Here is a 16,660-nt window from a genome sequence, read left to right as displayed (position 1 = left end):
TCCAAGCCCGTGCACCAACACCTGGGTTGTTTCGATGATGAGAGGCGCAAGGCCATAGGCGAGGAGATCGCCAAGCTCTTGGCAGCTAGTTTCATCAAGAAAGTGTATCACTCCGATTGGCTTGCCAATCCCATCCTTGTAAAAAAGAAGAATAGAAAATGGAGAATGTGTGTTGACTATACTGGCTGTAACAAGGCATGTCCCAAGGACCCTTTCTCTTTACCGCGCATAGACCAGATAGTTGATTCCACATTGGGATGCAAAATCCTCTCTTTTCTGGATGCCTACTCGGGCTATCACCAGATCACGACGAAAGAGCCCGACCAGCTCGCGATCTCTTTCATCACCCCATTCGGCACGTACTACTACGTCACCATGCCATTTGGCCTGAAAAACATTGGCGCCACCTACCAGCGTTGCATGCAGAGATATTTCGCCGATCAGATCAGTCCGTCTCAGCAGCCCGACTAGCTCGAGCCACCGAAACCCACAGCATAAAATTGAATCCTGAAAAATGCACTTTTGGGGTTCTGAAGGGGAAGCAGCTCGGATACATAGTGTCCGAGCATGGCATCAAAGCCAACCCCAAAAAAATCACGGCCATCACCGGTTGTTTGGCCGCCCTCAATCGGTTCCTATCCCAACTGGGCGAGCGGGGGATGCCCCTCTACAAGCTCCTCAAAAAGTCGGATACGTTCATCTAGATGAAGGAGGCTCAGCAAGCCTTGCATAGCCTTAAAGCATTCCTAACCTCAGCCCCAGTCCTTGTTGCTCCCAAGCAACGCGAACCTCTCCTACTTTACCTTGCGGCAACTACCCACGTGATTAGCGCCGCTCTTGTAGTCGAAAGGGAGGAACCAGGACGTGCGCTGAAGGTTCAACGATCGGTGTACTTTATCAGCGAAGTACTTACCAAGACGAAGGCCCACTATACACAAGTGTAGAAGCTCTTATACGCCATGCTCATGGTGACTAAGAAGCTGCAACACTATTTCACCGACCATGAGGTCACTGTTGTCACCTCATTCCCGCTCGGGGAGGTCGTCCACAGCTGCGACGCTACGAGACGGATCTCCAAATGGGTACTCGAGCTCATGGGCTACGACATCAAGTACGCCCCCTCCCTGGACTGCCATCAAGTCGCGGGCCTTGGCCAACTTCATGGCCAAGTGGATGGAGGTCCAAACCCTGACTCCGAACATCGCCCATGAATACTGGACCCTGTATTTCTACGGGTCGGTCATGGGACCCGGCGCGAGGGCTAGTGTAGTGCTGATCTCACCTGAGGGGAATAGGCTCCTCTACACGATCCGCCTCCACTTCCTGGCCTCGAACAACATCGCTGAATACGAGGGCCTTATCAATGGCCTCCACATTGCCGTTGAGCTTGGAGCAATCCGGCTCTATGCCTACGGTGACTCCAAGCTGGTGGTAGACCAAGTCATGAAGGAGTCTAACTGCGAAAACTCCCTCATGAACGCACACTGCCAGGATGTCTGCAAACTGGAGGACAGGTTTATGGGGATCGAGCTGCATCACATCCCGCAGAGGGACAACAACGACGTTGATGCACTCGCTAAGATGGCGGCCCAGCGGGATCCCGTTCCCAGCGGGGTCTTCATCAATGATCTCCATGCGCCTCCAATCCGTGTCAAGCCGGACCTACCTTAGAGGTTGTCCGAACCGATGCCCGGGGGCCCTATTTCGGAGCTTCCCAGCAGGTGTCCCCCGACCAAGGGCTCGGGGGCCTCAACTACCTCGCGATGGAGGTTATGACTCCAGCAGCCGATGCAGCGGTAAACGACCCCGAGTGGAGGGCGCCTCTCCTGGCCTACCTCCTCGACAAGGTCCTCCCAACTGACTGAACCAAGGCATGAAGGATTGCTCAATGCGCCAAGACGTTTATCGCCATCAATAGCGAACTTTACAAACGTAGCCCGTCAGGGATAGGAATGCTCATGAAATGCATCCTAACCCAACAAGGTAAGGAACTCCTCCTAGAGATCCAAGCTGGCATCTGTGGGCATCACGCGGGGCAAAGCTTTCCACCATGGTTTCTAATAGCCTACAGCACTGCGCGACACAGAGGAAGTTGTCTGCACGTGCAAGGGGTATCAGTTCTATGCTTGGCAAACCCGCTTGCCAGCGCAGGCGCTTCAGACCATCCCCCTCACCTGGCTGTTCGTGGTCTGGGGTCTCGACATGGTCGGACCTCTCAAGAAGGCCCCCGGTGGTTTCACTCACTTGCTTGTCGCGGTGGACAAGTTCACCAAGTGGATCAAGGCGAAACCCATCGCCAAAACCAACTCCTAGGAGGCCTATCTTGACATTATCTACCGGTTCGGTGTACCCAACGCCATCATCACAGACAATGGGACAACCTTCACAGGCAAGAAGTTCTTGGAGTTCGCTGGCGAATATGGGATCAGGATCGACTGGGCATCGGTCGGACAAACGCGCACCAACGGGCCTCCACCAATGTTACAACCGGCCCTGCTTCGGAGGGTTCGGCCGGGTCCCAGCCCGGAGAAGCATCAGGTGACCTGGGGTCCGAAAGGACCCAGCCCGGCTGGCAAAGTCAAGGCTGTCCAGAAGCCGATCTACTATGGGTGTGTTTGGTTCAGCTGTGAATTCCTGAAAATCTGATTTCTAAAATCAGCTGTGGGAAAGCTACTGTGAGCTGACAGCTGTGGGAAAGCTGAAAGCTGTTTGGCTGAAACAGCTGTCAACTGTGGGATTCTGTGAGAAATGTCAGTTTTGCCCCTGAGACTGTATAAGACTGTTTATATGCTGATTAATTGTTCCTGTATACATTACTCAAAGCTACGAAGTTGACTTCATTTTTGTCAAACATGTTGGCCAAACATGGTCAAACGCACAGAAAACTACATGAAAAATCATAAAGACAATAAAATGTAAATGAACTCAAACCGATCGGCTGCTGGGAACGAGCCTAGCTCCAATAAACATTAAATTAAACCCTCTCATTTTAATCCCATAACGAAACTAATAATAGCAGCAAAATATAGTGCAAGAACACAGGCACGCAGAAATATCCATGGAGCAAATTTAAATGAACAAGAACAAAATATGGTGCGAAAGGACAGCAACATCCATGGAGCAAACTAAACTGAACCGTCCTCAGAAACAATAGAGTATCCGAATTTCAGTTGCATCCTATATCCCAGCAACAACTTCACGAGTGAAGAATTCACGGGAATAGGTAGAACACACCAGGCAAAAGAACCATACATGCAAAAATATATATTGGCCATTACTCCTTATTTGTATAAACTAGAGGTACTCAAAAGCATTATTGTGCCCTTCACTTAATATACAATGGAAAACTGCAGAACTTTCTACAGCCGCTGATCATTTACAATTTCAGGCAGAGAAGGTGAATCCGAGCCATTGTATTTACTAGGGACAGGGGTGTTCCTCCTAGATTGCCGCTTGGTTGCCACCAGGACTTGCTCTGCCTCTGGTTCATCGGCAATTGAGAACTTCTCATCGTCGTCGTCACCTTTAAAAGCTGGGTGGATGTAGGCATTCATCAGATATCCTTTGAGATCAAATCCTGGCTCTCTTGCACGTTCTAGGGTATCCTTCTTCATTGCCTCCTGGAGAAGGAAATGGAAATGTATTACTACTTGTAGTTATGTTCCATAGTGTGACTGTTGTAAACATGTTGAATTTATGCCATTTTTAATCTAATCGTATTTAGGTCATATGTTTATTATACATATATACAGGTTGCGTAAACAGTTGGTCTAATAGAATCCATTTAAAGTATTTAATATAACAATAGTCAATTCTTACAACAAGCCTTTAGCTATAAACTTCGAATGGCATTAGCTATAAACCTTTACTCCCTCCATTCCAAATGTAGGTCATTTTAGGATTCTATCCAGTCAAACTTTATTAACTTGGCACATCAATGAACACTTGGTAATGTTACTAGATTCATCATGGAAAGTACTTTCATAATATATAATCTTCACTATTTAAATCGGTATACTTTTATAAAAATTGCAAAAGTGACACATCAGAGACCATGTCAGTGTCCTAAACGACCTACACACTTGGGATCAGAGGGAGTAATTGACACCTTCATTTGTCAATCTATCTTGCCAAACTAACAATCCGAATCTAAATGGAAAAAATCTGAGCACACAAGTCAATGAGTTTTTAAGCAACATTATTCATGTTTCTTTGAAGACCCATTCTAATATTATTCATATATTAACTCCAAAATTTGGAAAAGAAACTTTACCTGTAACGGGCATTTCACAAAAGTAGGTTCATAGCGATTCTTGCAATACTTGTGGAAATAAAAGGTTACAACTGGAAGAAGAAGGAGCACCGGAGTTGACTGGCCAGCGCCTTTTGTGCTAAGCAATCCAAGGAGGAGCTGTGATATGATCAATGCTGTGATTATACGTCCATGAACACTTGGCCAAACTGCTGCTGCACTCTCATATTCTTGATTGTACACATTTATTATCTGAAACAGTGTAAACGTGTGCATAAGGATAGTTACAGACCACGGTCAGAACATGTGATAAACTAGTAACTCAATCCATAAAAATTACATGCAACACTCCAATTAGATGAACAAGAACATATCTAAATAATGCTCTTGCTAATATAGCACAGCCCCATGAGACACAAGATGACCAGATACAATGGTTAAAAAAATTACGTTAAAATACCAAGAATCAGGTTGCCTTTTTTTCCTAATAATTTTCAAAATCAGCTCCCGGCCTCTTATACTAACGGCACACAGAAACTTTGAGAAACACTGTAGAATCCAGGAACTACTGCATCCTGAGGTTTCCAGTTCCAGAAGTGTACTTTCTTAGATATAATCAATGTGCTTATGTGCAGGCCTTTTCGCACAAGTAGGGGTGCTTGCCGTTTTTGAGATGGCAATCACGCAAGCACTAGCACTGACAGAAGTAACCAGTAAGGTTTACCACAACAAGACATGGAAACAAAACACTACCGCAATGAGTGTGTAAAAGCGTTCAACACTACGACATCAAGGCACGGAATCACAAAACTTGCGTTCAACCCTCTCGACGCCCACATACAGCAAAAGCGCGAGAACTAATCATGAGTTAGTAAATAATGGATCTAGCCCCAAACGTAAGCACGCCTGGTGATCAGAGTCGCCGAAATCTACGAGAACTGGAAAGTCAAGGAGAAAGCAAAGCACTGGTTGATTATTGCTCGTGGGGAGTAGATGGAAGGGAGCGTGGCAGCGATCTGTTACCGACCGGAAGAGCGGGATCTGGAGGATGATGAGTAGGAAGTAGGCGCGGGAGGCGTAGAAGGAGATCCGGTGACTCGTCCACCCCCCGCCCACCCGCCGGCGCTGCACCTCGATCGGCGGTGCGCGGGGGGCGCGGCGGGGGGCGGCGGGGGCGGCGGCTTGGGCGCGTCGGGGGGCGCGGCAGGGCCGGCCCGGGGGCGGCGGCCGGCGGCGGCCGGCGGCGGGGGGCGTGTCGGGAGGCCGCGGGCGGCGGCCGGGGGCGCGGCAGGGGGGCGCCGGCGTGGAGAGCCGCCCGAGCACTATCTTCTTCGCTGAGCACGCGCGGTCGGGAGAAGAAAGAAAAAGAACGAAGCGGTGCGTTGTAACGGATGGCAGGCGGGTAAATACACGGGAGAATCGGTGAAATCTGGGGTAGCGACCGATTGGGAAGTCAACTGCGGGAATCGGTAGATTTATTGGAATCGCGTCGGCCGTCCGAGCCCTTTGGTTGCGAAGCTGATGTTTTGGATGCGAATCTGCTGCCGGAATCGGAACCAAACGGACCCTATACGTGACTGGTTGTCGTGCTGCTCTGAACTTTCCTCACCTATCTCTGTACTCAAACCAATATTGTGCAGAACACAGATGAAAAGCCCCAAATTGACATAGCAAGTACCAAATGGACACCCAACTATGTCATTCCATCAACAACAGACCTGAAATCAAACAAACGTTTAACTCAGAATCCACAAATACTTAAGCAAAAGCACAGTCTGACTGCAAATCACAGATTAAACAAGAGGAAAACCCTAAATTTCCTCTTCATTTACTGACACAGCCTGCATAATCCAATATCCCATCCGGATCTACCAAAGCAACTAACAAGGCAGACGAGAGGAAGGAGTAGAAAGTAGTAGTGCCAGGAGGCTGGAACCTGAGGATGCACTGAGCCACTGAGAGAGGCCGGAGATGGACAGGGACTCGGAGGATAGGGACGTGAGAGGCAGGGACGGCAAGGGCTGTCGGCATTGGTGACTCGTCAAACACCTGCTTCACAGTTCGCCACCCCCGGCCGCAGCCTAGGGTGGAGCCACCATGGCAGCGCGCGTGCACGTGAAGGAGGGGAGGGGCGCATGCTCCGACGCGCCTCCGCTCCTTTGCCAGGGACCGCACGCCTCTGCGTTCTGCCTGCTGACCTCCGCCGGCATGCCGCTGGAAACGCCTCGATTTAGGGCCTGTTTGGATCCTTTGGCAAAAGGGCAAATAGTAAAAAATTTGCTCTTTTTTTTCCATTTGGACCCAAACACCCTATGGTAAAAAGAAAACAGCAAAAACAGATAGCAAAAGGAAACAATAAAAAATTTGCTCTTTTTTTCCATTTGGACCCAAACACCCTATGGCAAAAAGGAGAAAAGAGGTTTAAATGAGCTTTTAGCAAAACTTTTGCCATTTGGATCCAAACACTCCTAATGGCAAAACTTTTGCCACTTTTGGCGAATGGTAAAATTTTTACCCTTTTGCCCTTTTGCACTTTGAATCCAAACACTACCTTAGGATGGCAACTGGGCGGATTCGGATTGTGTGGAGTGTCTGGGCATCGAAAATCGAAACCCAAACTTAAAATTTGAATTCACCCCAAACACCGATTCATGTAAAAATTTATCCCAAAATTAAAACCCACGGATATCCAAAATCCGATTGGATATCCGAAACCTGCTTCGTATGGCAATACAGTGAGAGCAATAAGTACTTTCTAACATATACATCATATATAACATTCACATGTATAAACAAGAGGTAATAAATAGTAAATAATTTTCTGAGTCAATTTAGAATAAATTTAATAGTCTAAATAAACAAAGTTATTATTAGTATACTATAAAATATGAGTTTTTATTTCAAAGGGATATCCATTAGGTACCCATGGGTGAAAAGCCAAACCCGATAGGTTTTGGGCCCCGAACCCTAAAACCATGGGTGAGAAATCATCCCCAAACCTAAACCCGCTAGATCCGAAATCCGTGGATATCCGACCCGAAAACGAACCATTGCCATTCTTAGCCTCGTTCCGGATCTCACATGTCGCGATGGGAGAGAGAAATGCGAAAGGGGAAGAAGAAAAGTGAACAGGAGCTAGCGAGTGAACTTGGTGATGAAATCACAGCCGCGCTTGATATAACCACAATCGGGCACAACTAAACCCATTACCTCAATTATACATGAGTCAATCTCACCTGTTCGACGCCAATCCGACACCCCTGACGTCGATTGATGGAAAAGCAATTCCTCAATCGATTAACGAGGAGCAAATCTGTTATTGATGTGCACGTGCTATATATGTGTGATCTTTAATTAATCGGTAATGCTAGTAGTCTACATCCGACGGAAGTGAAATATCGTACAGCATGTGTCTGATCGTACACCATATAAATTTCGCTCCTTTTATCCTTTCACTATTTTTTCTCGGACGGTGGCTTCTCTGCTTGCTCTACTGCTGCACTGCAGCCCCATGGGTTCGCGTCGTCCCCATCGCTCTTGACGGTGGCGCTCTCAATTCCCTTACCCTATGCTACGTCCGTCTGCCTCCACCATGCCCCCCATGTCATCCTTGCCTCAAATCACGGACGAGGCCGCCATTTTCTGCCCCCTCGCTCGGTCGCTCCATGGTTTGGTCAATCCGTTAATGAGGTGGTTGGGAATCAGATAGAGCTGAACCTCAGGGATGTGACGAGAGGGCAGCAGGTGGGGAGCTATTCCATCACTACACCGCTGGCGACCTCCTCTCTCTTGCGTCGAAGGATGCCGGCGGCTGGCCTTGACAGGGAACCAGAGTCGGTGGTGTGACCAGAGGAGCAGGACGATGACGATGACGACCAGTTTGGTGTGTGGAGATGATGTTGTGATAGTTTTTTTTGCATTATATCATCTCACATGTCATAATATGTGATTTTGGATGTTGTAGTAAAAGCAAATTAAGATGATACAAACTTTTCTTGATGTTGCAACAAGAGATACTATTTGTTACTTCGGTCTTTTATCAATGTTGCATTAGATGTTTTTCAATGTTTTAATGGCTGATTCTGCAAAGTTGTAATTCTTAGAGATTAGGGAAAAAAGGATCGATCAGATGTTGCTTGGAACATGTACATTTGTTGTGGTGAGAATGTGTTTTCTGTGAAAATTGGTGCTAGTGAGTTGTTCAATTTTATTGTATACATTTGATGTTACAAAAGGTATATTTCAATGTTACGTACTCTATTTTCGTTTGTTCAATGGTTCATCTGATGAGATATTTTCCATTGAACGTCCTATCATGTTAATTATATGTTTTTTGTGTGTTGTGGATTTTTTTCCAGGATTTTTGGCGAGATTGCTGAGGAATATGTTTATTTTTTTGCAGGGGCGGGGGGTTATTCTATCACTGGTGGTATCTAACAACGACGGCGGTATGAATACTATAAAATATATTATTTATAAAATAGTAAAGACTTCAAACCAACCGGCCATATGTCGTTTATAAAATGGTAAAGACTTCAAACCAGCCGGCCGTATGCTTGCAGTTCTGCACGGCCGCTCCATCAGCCATCCATCCACCATCGAACACCACAAATACAAACAAGATTTCCACTCAGATGAACGAGTTCTACCAGACTTCAGAGATCACATGCTGTTCCGTTCGTTGTTGCCTCCGTCGTTTCAGTATTTCACCTTCTCCCATTCCTCTCTCTAGGTTAGCCCCTCCCCCCTAAAAAATTTCAATATTTAACATCCAAGTCGCACGCCTCACGTCTTATGACTCAATTCGTAAGCCTTTCAAAATATAACCTTTTGTATGCGAATTCTTTCAATCTAGGGGATTCTACCTCCTTTCCTCTATTTCTCTTATTTTGTTTTTCCTTTTCATTTTACAACACGTGTGAATGGAGGACTTTACCCCTTACCTTATCCTTTTGCTTCCATTGAGCAATCGGTCTCCTCCCCAATCTCCCGTTCACTCATCTCCATCGGTTCAAATGATTTCGGGTTCTTAATTTAACATACGGTCAACTGCACTATCACAAAAATAGTTTTCAGTGATAGTTGAAATCACATTTGTAGGGGCGGAAGCGGTACCGCTCCTACTTTTTACAGCTACAAATAGCTGTTTGCAGGAACAGGTAACATGCTCGCCCCTGACCCGCCTTTACAAATTATTTTTAAAAAAAATAAAAAAGAAGTAAAAAAATTGAGAACAGCAAAATGAAAAAGAAAAAATAACTGCCAGCCAACCGACCACCACCACAGGCCACTCTACTACAGAGGTATAATTTTTTTATAAAATATGCACAATCACGCTAATCGAGGTTCGAACCGCTTACCTCAGGCCTCGCACGTACCCTCATCTCCATCACACTAGACAGTCACTTGTGACTGTGTAAGGTATGCTATTATTTTATTTTAATTCTGAAATCAGTTTGTAGGTGCGGGTGATGCCATCATCCACCCATGTAAATCATTTCTAGGAGTGGCTGACGCCATCACCCACACCTATAATTAATTATTTATTTGTTTATTTATTATTCTTTTCATTAAAATATAAATATATATCTATATATACTCACACAAGATGTATTTCACATATCTCAAGTATTTTTTTCAAATGGTCAAAATATCACAATCGCAATACATATGTTCAAATTGTTTTCATATTCACATATACTACATTCATACTATATAGTACAACAATTCAATCGTGGATATCTAATACGGTAGATAGTGTATACATAAATCTATCTATAAGTATGTCACTTCAATCTAGCTACATAGTCTAGTTTATATATAAATGAACTATCCATATCGATAGTCATGGTCATGTGTAGGGCATAACTATGCTTAAATAATCTTGTGATTCTAAACGGTCTTAAATAAATAATGAATAATGTATAAACATAAAATTTTAGATTTTACCATTACAACTTTGATATGGAGCTACTCTACATCCGAGGTTTTTTGAAAAAAAATCAAAACTTCTATGTTTTAAACTTAGAGAACTTATAATATTTTTCTAGACTGTTAAATGATCTTAAACTTTAAAACTACAAAATTTTAGATCTCATTAGCCTCAACAATTTTTCTATAAAGTTTGACTTTATTCGAAATTATTTAAAAAAATTATGGATTTATTTGCATGGGACCATTCGTAGAGACAGGTCATGCCATCACCCATTCCTAAAAATCATTTTCAGGAGCAGGTGAGGCCATCGCCGCTCCTAGAAATGGTTCTCATTTCCAGGGGTGGGCGATGGATGACCCGATCCTAGAAATGCTATTTCCAAGGGTGGGTGATGGCGTCACCCACCCTTGAAAATGGTGGTCATTTCCAGTTTCCAGGGATGGCTCGCCCCGTCACCTGCCCCCTAAAAATATATTTCCAGCGGTGGTTCGAAAGTTACAGTAACCGACTCATTAGAAAAATGGGCGCTTTTACAAATTATTTTTCAATAGTGCCAGATTCCAATTATGACTCCGATTGACTGACCAAGAAATCATTGCTTACTTTAGTAATAGTAGAGATTAAGCAATTGCTCATTTTTATTTTTAGCTTTTGTGTTCTGCTCAATAACTTGAATGCTTGCCTTTTGTTTCAATAGGCACATCCACAATATTTCAATGCAGTAATGCGTCAGCTTGCATGTGTTAAAAGGAATAAATTTATTAGGAATGATTTTTGGTTTGCTCTGTTAAGTCTCGATTTATAACTGTTAGGCAAAATTTCAACATGTGTTTAATTGTTACTAAAAATTACCAAGCAACATTATGAACTGCTGGCTTTTAGGCCTTTTTCTCCAAAATAATGTTTGTCATTGCTATCATTCCTTTCTTTTATCACTGGCTTTCAATACTTTTCAGTAATTTTATGGCATCACCATGAGATCTTTCTTTTTGTGTGTTCTCTGTTAGCTTTGTTCCGATGTTTCTCTCACCAATACATCGTTGATGTTCATATCATACTTGTAAATTAGGCAAAATGATGTAATTCATTGGGCAGTAATATGCTACTAAGTTAGGCAAACCAATATACTTTAGTAGGCAATAATATGGTTCTGAATTAGCAAAAATATAGGTGTGTTCCGCATCGATTCTATATTAGCAATTTTGTACTTTTTCATCAGGCAAAAATGTGGTTTGAACCAAGTAAAACAATATAATTCAGCAATCATATTTTTTACTTTTCCATCAGTAAAAGATGTGGTTAAAACTATGCAAAAATGCAATTTAGTAGGCATTTTCTTTACTTTTTCATCAGGTAATCACATGGTTACATCGAAGCAAAAGAATGTAATTTAGTAGATGATTTTTCCATTTTTATTTCTTTTGCACTATAGGTACTCTATCCATCTCCATTTTCCTTGTTACATTGGGGGAACCCAGATCAGGTTATATAGTAGTAGATATTAGGCACTTCAACTATTAAGAAGGGGAAGGAAATGCTATGTGCAGTCTGCTTGCAGTACATATTATTGGGTGGTTCATGCAGTTTTTTGCAAAGCGTAACCAATCCAGTGCATAAGTCCGATGTGAACTGCTGGATATCTGTTTATGCAGTTTTTTTTAAGAACAAACAAGATCTGAATTTGTCGGTTCGAGTGATTTTTCTGAAACCAATATGTGCTTTAGATCAGGCAATAGTGGATCTGTTTGGGAAATCCTGATTAAAATTGTAGACCAGGTTCTCAAATTATAGAGAAAATAGTGGATTTGCTATACATATGCACCCAAAGTAATTTTTCTGAATTTCTATTAGTTTGTCATATCATCAGTGAAAACCAAGGTTGTGATTGCCATTGTTCATCTAGGAAAATCCGCATATTTCTTGGAGTGGTAAGTTCTAAATTGCCCCCTTGAGAACAGAGAGTAAAAACAGGACTGCCATAAAGTACATAGAGTTTGCCTCCTTTCCCAAAAGGGAATGGCCGTACTGCACGACTAAAATATGGTCGTCCGTACATTAGCTGGATCCTATAAAATAATATGGCATGTATATAAAATATCCATGCCAAAGTATCTTAGCGTCGACATGGCAGCGATATAGTAAAATCCCTACCGGGTGCCTAAAGCAATTTGGCACGAATACAAAAATTATGTGCAATGGGTACAAATACCTCTTCAGTTCTCTCATCATTTGATGCTGGGTAGTATAAACATTGAAAGCTCTTTGAGCTCTTTCTCCACTCCCTAGAGATAATGCTTAGTTGAGCAATTTTCAAGATTGAGTGCTTGTGAGTTCATCTCCGGTCTTTGAGAATCAAAATCATCACCAAATCATTTGACTTCCCATCTGTTACTCCTGCAGGTAAAGTCTCCTATACATATAAGTATCAACCGTGAGAGCCAACTAGTGTAGTTGCATCCCAGGATGTTTGTATTGCCTTCCTCATAGTAGAGAGTTTGAGTAAGTAAACTTAAGCTCAATCGTCCTTGTGGTCGCTTAGGTGAGGGGAGGGTTGAAGACCCAGGATCTAGCTCTTTGTGGGCTCCCCAACAGAGATATAGGTTCCTTTGTGAGTCTAAACATCGGTAACAAATCGTTGTTTCTCCATGTGCTTCATCTTTGATTTCTTGTGGTTCTTGTTGTCTTTTGGGTGATTTGCCTCAATCTCCTTGTAAAAAGTTTGATAATATATATAGTTTAGGTGAGCACTCAAATATGGTTTACTAGGAAGAAATTTTTATTTTAAATCTACATTGCTATTGATTTATATCAGTTACTAAAAATTTTAAGCTTTTGGAAAACAATCTTGAGGGTGAACAACTCACCTGACAACTCAAAAATAATTTTCCGGAAGATTCTTATTTCGAATCTACATTAGGTGCTAGATGGATTGCTATTGATTTATAACATCGAAAAGTTTTATGATTTTTGGAATATGGTGAAACAACTTATGTGAAAACAAAAATATAATCGGGATGTATTTTTATTTCAAATCTACAGTAGCTATGACGCCAATCCAATAAAATGGATTATATATAATATATATCATCTAGTTAAAGAATCAAGATGCTTGAAAATAATCTTGAAGGTAAACATCTCACTTGACAAGTCAAATATAGGTTTTTTTAGGAAGAATCTTTCTTCCAATTCTTCACACCAGATCCACGCAAAATGGGTCACTATTGATTTATGCTATTACTTTAAAATTCTCAAGATTGTCAAAAGTCTTCATGATTTTTTTTATCAACCATCTGGTTGGAGAGGAAATTAGATGATGAAGTGAGAGAGGCAGGTTGCAAGGGCGCGACATGGAGAGGGCGATGTGGGGATGGCAGAGACTGACGGTCTTGAGATGGATGTCCATTTTTACGTACACGCTTCCTCTGTTTTAAGTTATAAGTTGCCTTGGCTTTGTCCTATATCAGACTTATGAAACTTTGACATATTCCATATCAAATAAATGCACAACCAATATATATTACATTATGCATATAGTGAAAGTAGTTTGATACTGTAGATATTTGTGCACCTTTTTATACACTTGGTCAACACTAGAAAAGTTTGACTTATGATAAATTTAAAATGGATTATAATTTGGAACGGGCGGGTTAGTGCGTACTAGTTTATACAAATATAGAATTTGAACATAGAGTACTAGAGAAGAGAAGACAAAAGGCCCTCAAGGATAAATATGGTGATTTCAGATAATTTTTGACGTTTTGTGTTTTTTCTGGGGCCAAACAGGCCCAGTTTAACGACACGAAGCATTTGTGCGGCCCAAATATCACTGTCGCCGCCCCTCACCTCCTGGCTTGCCCGTCAGGAACGCATCGACGGGGGCCGCAATACATCGTCGCCGGGGAAGAGCGAGATGTCCCATCGCAAGCATCTCCGCCGAATCGGCGATGGCGCTGCCACCGTGCCAGTGACTCGGGAGACCCTGAAGGAGGACATACGCGTGCTGCTCGACCAGATCTACGACTTCTACAAGGCGGCGCTCGACCAGATGCCGACGGAGGAGATTCCCTCGCTGGCCCTGCGCCTCCTCAGCGCCGGCGTGTGCTTCGGCGTGCTGGACCCGGTCTCCAACATCATCGCCAACGCCATCTCATACTCCCCCTCTTCGCCAACGTCCATCAATCCCGGTGATGAAGATGACGGGAAGGCGGCCCAGCTGCACACAAGGGAGTCAGTCTTGTCCAGGATCGTCAGCGATAGCGATGACTTCCTCCACCTCCGGCTGTCCGCGAAGATGGCCGAACGCATGACCGTCGCCCGGCGGTCGCTCGAAGGCCTTGTAAGCTTCCTCATATTCTACTTCCGCTACCTCGCGGAGACTGAGGCGCTACGCTACCTGCGCCTGGCCGGTGCTGACCTCCTTGCCGCCGTGCGGCTCATCTTGCTGGACCGTAACAGCAGCGTCGACCCACAGAACGGCAAACCCGGATCCTGTGTCATCTCCCTTAGCACCAAGGTAGCCCTGGGCTGTGCCGCTGTCTCTGCAAAGCACCCCGAACCAACCACCTTTCTGAGAGCGTCGCAGTTGCTGGCAGCTCGGCTGAACGATGCCTCCATGATTCTGCCCGTGCAGTGCAAGGGCCGCCACGTCTCCTCTGCAAACTTGAAGCGCCTCGGCAAGCTGCTAAAGTGAGAGCCCAGGAACATGGAGCTCACAGATCTCTGTTACTGGCAACCTTTGCAGCTTGCTGGTTCACGGTATCATGATGCCAGGAAGAAGACGAAGAGAAAGGTGGAGAAGAAACTGCAATCAGGGGACTCTGCTGGTGGTGGATATAAGGAAATGAGGAGGAGGAGGAGGAGGATATAGGAGGAGGAGGAGGAGGAGGAGGAGGAGGTGAAGGAGGAGGAGGTGAAGGAGCTTCCATCTAGTGCCTCTTCTGAATACACAGAGAGGGGAAGTAGGAAGAGAAGGGCGAAGGAGGTGCCATCTGGGGCCTCTGCTGAATATACTGAGAGTAGGAAGGAGGTGACTGCAACATTCCGCTACATGCAAACATTGAAACTCTTGCTCCTTGACAAAATTCATGCACATTACCTGGAAGCACTTGCCCGTCTGTCGGGAGATGTCTTGCGCGAGTGTCACCACAGCAGCATCCTCAGGGCTGGTTATTGTTATGGCCCAATGGATCCTGGCTCCAACATCATTCTGAACACAATTTGGTATGCCACTACATGCATGCCCCACTCAGAGTGATTTTGAGGTTGCTATAATATGCACTAAGGCACTTCGGCTCAGAGTGTTGCTCTCTGTATGGCCTGGTTGCCTTTCTCTGTGCACTCTTCAACACATTCACAGAACATGTTGCGGCATGGTACTTGCTTGCGAGCAACATTGATGCCGCATCAGCCATGGCAATGGCAGAACAGCATGGTCATGTTATGTCTGGTGCCTACCAAGAAGCCTATAGCAGTGCGGCGCTGAACTCATGGCACCCTGATCCTAACGCATTGTCAAAGCTAACCATGTCACTCCTGCAAATGGAATTGGTTGAGTCTTTGTGGAATGGCCATGCACTCTCAAATAGTGAAGTTGGGCAGCTCCGCATGGCTCTGTCGGCATTGTTTGAGGTGCAGGTCTCACGGCTGGACCAGGCAGAAATCCTATCTGTGAACCAGAAAAGATTCATAACAGACATCAGAAAGAAGTTTCAGGTTGACCAAGAGTTCTTTGCCAGCAAGGCCAATGCTGCATTGAACAACTATTCCAAGAAAACCGGGGTCAGTGAATTTCCTTTCTGTTGTTTTTCTTTCTTTTTTGCTTTCAAATTTCACTGTTATTTGGTTAAATGTAAACTTTTTCCATTTATTCTGCCTACTGAATTGCTATATGAAGGGGGACTTCGAAATTCATGTTATTTGTGGTGTGAATCCTTATGTAAGCAAAGGCGCAAGGTCACGTATCAACTTTTGGGCAACACCCAAGCGATCAAATATTTTTTAGACCAGAGACCCTCCGGCCCAGCTTTACTGAAAGCATAAAGAGTGTACTGGGGATACCAGTGTTACAAGTCATAGAGTTGCTCAAAAACTCACGCCTTACAAAAGCATTTTCTCAGCACAGAGCACCAGCTCAGATGAGAAAACGAACTCCCCCTCTTAAGACTCCCTCTCAAAGTGAAAACAAAAGAAGACGACATCTGGAGAAACGCGCGCACTTTCAGTAGGTACTTCCCCGCGCTCAGGTATTAGATTGCAACGATGACAGGTGGAGCTTCAGTCGCTGGATCGCCTCGTCCACCTGGAGCTGCTTTTTCCCCTTGCATAGGATCTCCCACCTCTGCATATAAGAAATGAAGCGAAAGAGACACACCTCAGGTGAGGAAATAACCACATTGTTAAACACAAAGTCATTCCTGATTAGCCAATGGCACCAAGCTGCACACCCAAAAAAAGAAAATAAGCATTTGTTTAGT

The 16,660-nt window shown here is 44.3% G+C and overlaps 3 protein-coding genes across 3 annotated transcripts; 2 read left to right on the top strand and 1 right to left on the bottom strand.

Annotated features, from left to right (window-relative positions):
• Positions 1 to 3,091: 3,091 nt before the first annotated feature.
• On the bottom strand, positions 3,092 to 4,675 carry LOC112900262 (protein OSCA1-like). The gene is made up of 2 exons (XM_025969056.1): positions 4,274 to 4,675; positions 3,092 to 3,620 (listed from the first exon to the last, which is right to left on the bottom strand). The coding sequence occupies exons 1-2, from the start codon at positions 4,526 to 4,528 to the stop codon at positions 3,360 to 3,362; spliced, it is 516 nt and encodes a 171-aa protein (XP_025824841.1). The 5' UTR covers positions 4,529 to 4,675; the 3' UTR covers positions 3,092 to 3,359.
• Positions 4,676 to 14,054: 9,379 nt separating this feature from the next.
• On the top strand, positions 14,055 to 15,569 carry LOC112900560. The gene is made up of 2 exons (XM_025969410.1): positions 14,055 to 14,873; positions 15,081 to 15,569. Exons 1-2 carry the CDS (start codon positions 14,098 to 14,100, stop codon positions 15,439 to 15,441), a joined length of 1,137 nt encoding a protein of 378 aa, XP_025825195.1. The 5' UTR covers positions 14,055 to 14,097; the 3' UTR covers positions 15,442 to 15,569.
• LOC112900958 lies at positions 15,456 to 16,419 on the top strand. Its single transcript, XM_025969738.1, has 2 exons — positions 15,456 to 15,965; positions 16,081 to 16,419. The coding sequence occupies exons 1-2, from the start codon at positions 15,597 to 15,599 to the stop codon at positions 16,186 to 16,188; spliced, it is 477 nt and encodes a 158-aa protein (XP_025825523.1). The 5' UTR covers positions 15,456 to 15,596; the 3' UTR covers positions 16,189 to 16,419.
• The last annotated feature ends 241 nt before the right edge of the window (positions 16,420 to 16,660 follow it).

The sequence above is a fragment of the Panicum hallii genome, chromosome 7 (genome assembly GCF_002211085.1).
Source record: "Panicum hallii strain FIL2 chromosome 7, PHallii_v3.1, whole genome shotgun sequence".
Lineage (NCBI taxonomy): Eukaryota > Viridiplantae > Streptophyta > Magnoliopsida > Poales > Poaceae > Panicum > Panicum hallii.
This window is presented reverse-complemented; position numbering and strand designations above follow the sequence as displayed.

Coding starts and splice junctions, on each gene's coding strand:
- LOC112900958 (XM_025969738.1), top strand. CDS start 15,597: ATGGCAATGGCAGAACAGCATGGTCATGTTATGTCTGGTGCCTACCAA. Junction 15,966..16,080: donor ACTATTCCAAGAAAACCGGG/GTCAGTGAATTT, acceptor TGCTATATGAAG/GGGGACTTCGAAATTCATGT.
- LOC112900262 (XM_025969056.1), bottom strand. CDS start 4,528: ATGCACACGTTTACACTGTTTCAGATAATAAATGTGTACAATCAAGAA. Junction 3,621..4,273: donor TTGTGAAATGCCCGTTACAG/GTAAAGTTTCTT, acceptor TTCCTTCTCCAG/GAGGCAATGAAGAAGGATAC.
- LOC112900560 (XM_025969410.1), top strand. CDS start 14,098: ATGTCCCATCGCAAGCATCTCCGCCGAATCGGCGATGGCGCTGCCACC. Junction 14,874..15,080: donor CGCCTCGGCAAGCTGCTAAA/GTGAGAGCCCAG, acceptor GGAGGAGGAGGA/GGTGAAGGAGGAGGAGGTGA.